Genomic DNA, 2,829 nt, shown 5'->3' on the forward strand with positions numbered 1-2,829 from the left:
TGTAGACAAAGACATCTCTGGTTTCAAATTTTCAAATATAATTTCTACAGTATCTTGAAAAATAAATTGCAGTGACACAAGAAAGGAAGTACCTCATTGTAGTTTGCATTTCCCTGGCCACAGCTGCCACACAAAATGTCAGATAGTATTTTGGGTACAGGTGGCACTGTTTTAGGTCAGACTGAATGAGCGCCTGACTTACAAAGAGTGACTGACCTATAAATTGGCTGGTAGCCCACGTGGTGGCTTACTCCTAAGGGCTGCAGGTCCAGGTGATAGTCCTCTGAAATGTGGACTAGAAAGTAATGAGAGGATTAGCCAATTGGGGGATGAGAGTAGTTTAGAGAACAGAGACATAGTGAAAAAGAAAAAAAGAGCAACTTCTGGTGGCTGGGTTCTAACGGCTACTCATATATCCAAATGAATATTCTTGCCCCTCCTTTTTCTCCTTATGGCAATTTGCCAGTCTCTCCTCACAAGAACAAGAGTCTGGCAAACACAATTACTGTCCCAGTGCTTCCCTCTTAGACTTCTCCTCATTCACCTCAGTCAAGGTGACAAAGATCTGCTATGGTAATAAAATGCTCAGATTTCAGTGACCAGAAACAACTGAAGTTGTCTTCTCGCTTCACATGCCCATGATGAAGCCTCTAGGACTCTATCCTGCATTCATTCCCCTCCAGGAGCAAGACTTATAAAGCATATAGTCTCTAGAGCACTTGTTGATCCCCACAGAAAAGACGAAAAGTGTTCTGGAGGGTCTTTCACCAGCAATTAAATCCCATGCTCACGATTCACTGCTTGAACATGATGTATCTCAAGGAGACACATGAGACCAGGATAGCCAATTGTACCCTGTACAGGAAAGAAGGGCACAGGCAGTTGCACACCTACCACTGTTCACTCATCCCTAACCATGGTTTTAACTGCTGCCTGTACACCAATGTCAAAATTTCTAAGAAAGAGGCCCCATTTTAACTCTATATTCTTAACTACTTACTGGAACACAGCATTTGCATGGCATCGAAGCCATCTGAAAGCTCCTGTATTAGTGCGGACCCCTTCATTTTCTGACAAAAGTGTATTCTCTTTTAACTAACAGGTCTCTTATCTATTTCAAATATAAAGTTCGGACTGTCTTTCACTTCTTAGCTCTCTCTTCTAATACCTAAACAGTCATCAAATTCATTGATATTTCTGCATGTTGCTAAATCCAGAACTTCTGGTTTTAGCTCCTCATGGATCGTGTCCACGTAATTCTATCAGTTTTTTTCCTACCTTCATTTCTTCACCCACAGTGCGCAAAAATCCGTAAGTCAAGCAAACATTGTTTCTTAAATAACCAATGGTCCCACTTGGAGAAATCCAGGTCTAAAGAATGATGAGACAAACGTGGGACTAGCTGCACCGAAAGCCTGAGAGAGGAAAGGAAATACCAAATAGGGTACAGCAGCGATGAGAAGACAGTGTAGGAGGGGCGCTGCTTCTAGCGAGGAAATGAAACCAGCCAAATGATGAGAGAGGAACTTTTGCTGACCTACCACACCTGGGGGAGGGGGCAGGGGCATGTTGGGAACCCCTTGGAAGACCAAGCAGGCACCTGACCAGCAAGAACCCCAAACGCCCTGTGGATTATTTGGCAGGCAACTGGGCGCCGGCTTTCCTATAGGGATAGGAAATTCCGAAGGAAGAGCGAGTCTATGGGAGTTGGTATTTCTGGATCTGGACGCCAGTCACACAGTTAACATCTATTAACAACCATTTCAGGCAGCAACGCAATCTCCTTGGTGTATTATTTTATTTAAAACTCAACAATTCTATGAGGTAATGTTGTACTCTTCATTGCAGTTCAGAAACACCTGAGATTCAGGGATTAATGATTTTAATCTGCTACAGTTACTGAACCATTTTCCCACCGAAGCCTAAATTGGTGCGGATGACGTTCCTGACATTCCACGTGTACGTTTGCACCGGCTGCTGCGAGGGCCCGAGGAAAACTAATACTAACGGGGTGAGAAGAGGAACGGTAAGAGCGTGGGAAGAGGCCACAGGATTCCCTGGAAGTATTCTTCGGAGAATCCTCTCCACGTCCCTAGTTCCGCTCCTGGCATTAATAAAGGAACCATGGAGAAGGAGCATTCTATCAAAGGTGGCACCTGATACCCCATTGCGCCGGGTCACTCAACAAACTGGCTGAAAACCAGCGAGAGCGCTCCCTGGAGAGGCAAATCCCAGGCGGGAAGCGGGGGTGGGCGACAATCAGCCAATCCTGCTCCGGACAGACCTAGAAGTTTTCGTCCCCTAACGTCGCCACGCCGTTTACGGAAGTGAGCTGCGGACCCCACGCGGAGGCTGCCGCAGAAACCGCCCGAGAAACCCCGGAGGTTCCCAGCCGCAGCCCGCCCACCCGGGCCGCGGGAGCGAGGGGAGGAGCGCGCGCCCCGACACGCAAGCACGCGCGAGCCCGCCGGGGTGGCTCCGCCTCCCGCCCGTCCCCGCGGGGACTGTGCGTCACGGGGGCGGGGCCTGACGCCGTCCGCCCCGCCCCCGAACGCCGCGGCCCGCCCCCGGTGGCCAGAAGGGGCGGGCTCGGCCGGCGCGGGGTCCGGAGTTTCCTCGGTCTCCACCGCGGGCTTCCAGAGCTCCTCCGCGCTGGCTGCCGCGCACCTCCGGAGCAGCCGCGGGGAGTCGAGGTCGGGCGCCATGGAGGGCCGCCGCCCGGCGGAGGGCTCAGCCGGCTGAGGCCCGCGCCACACGGAGGCATGTGGACCCCCGGCGGGAGCCTGCTCCAGGTGCTGCCCCGGCTCCTGCAGCACGCCGCGCGCCCGG

General features: G+C 51.5%; 1 protein-coding gene across 1 annotated transcript in view; it reads left to right on the forward strand.

Moving 5' to 3' along the window:
* Positions 1–2,587: 2,587 nt before the first annotated feature.
* Tmem64 (transmembrane protein 64) overlaps positions 2,588–2,829 on the forward strand; it is a 22,568-nt gene continuing 22,326 nt past the window's right edge. Inside the window, exon 1 of the mRNA XM_023701384.1 lies at positions 2,588–2,829. This exon is cut by the window's right edge and continues 725 nt beyond it. Within this exon, the coding sequence (XP_023557152.1) occupies positions 2,763–2,829 (67 nt within the window). The 5' untranslated portion in view covers positions 2,588–2,762.

This window comes from Octodon degus, unplaced genomic scaffold, assembly GCF_000260255.1.
Source record: "Octodon degus isolate 3935 unplaced genomic scaffold, OctDeg1.0 scaffold00134, whole genome shotgun sequence".
NCBI classification, from domain to species: Eukaryota; Metazoa; Chordata; class Mammalia; order Rodentia; family Octodontidae; genus Octodon; species Octodon degus.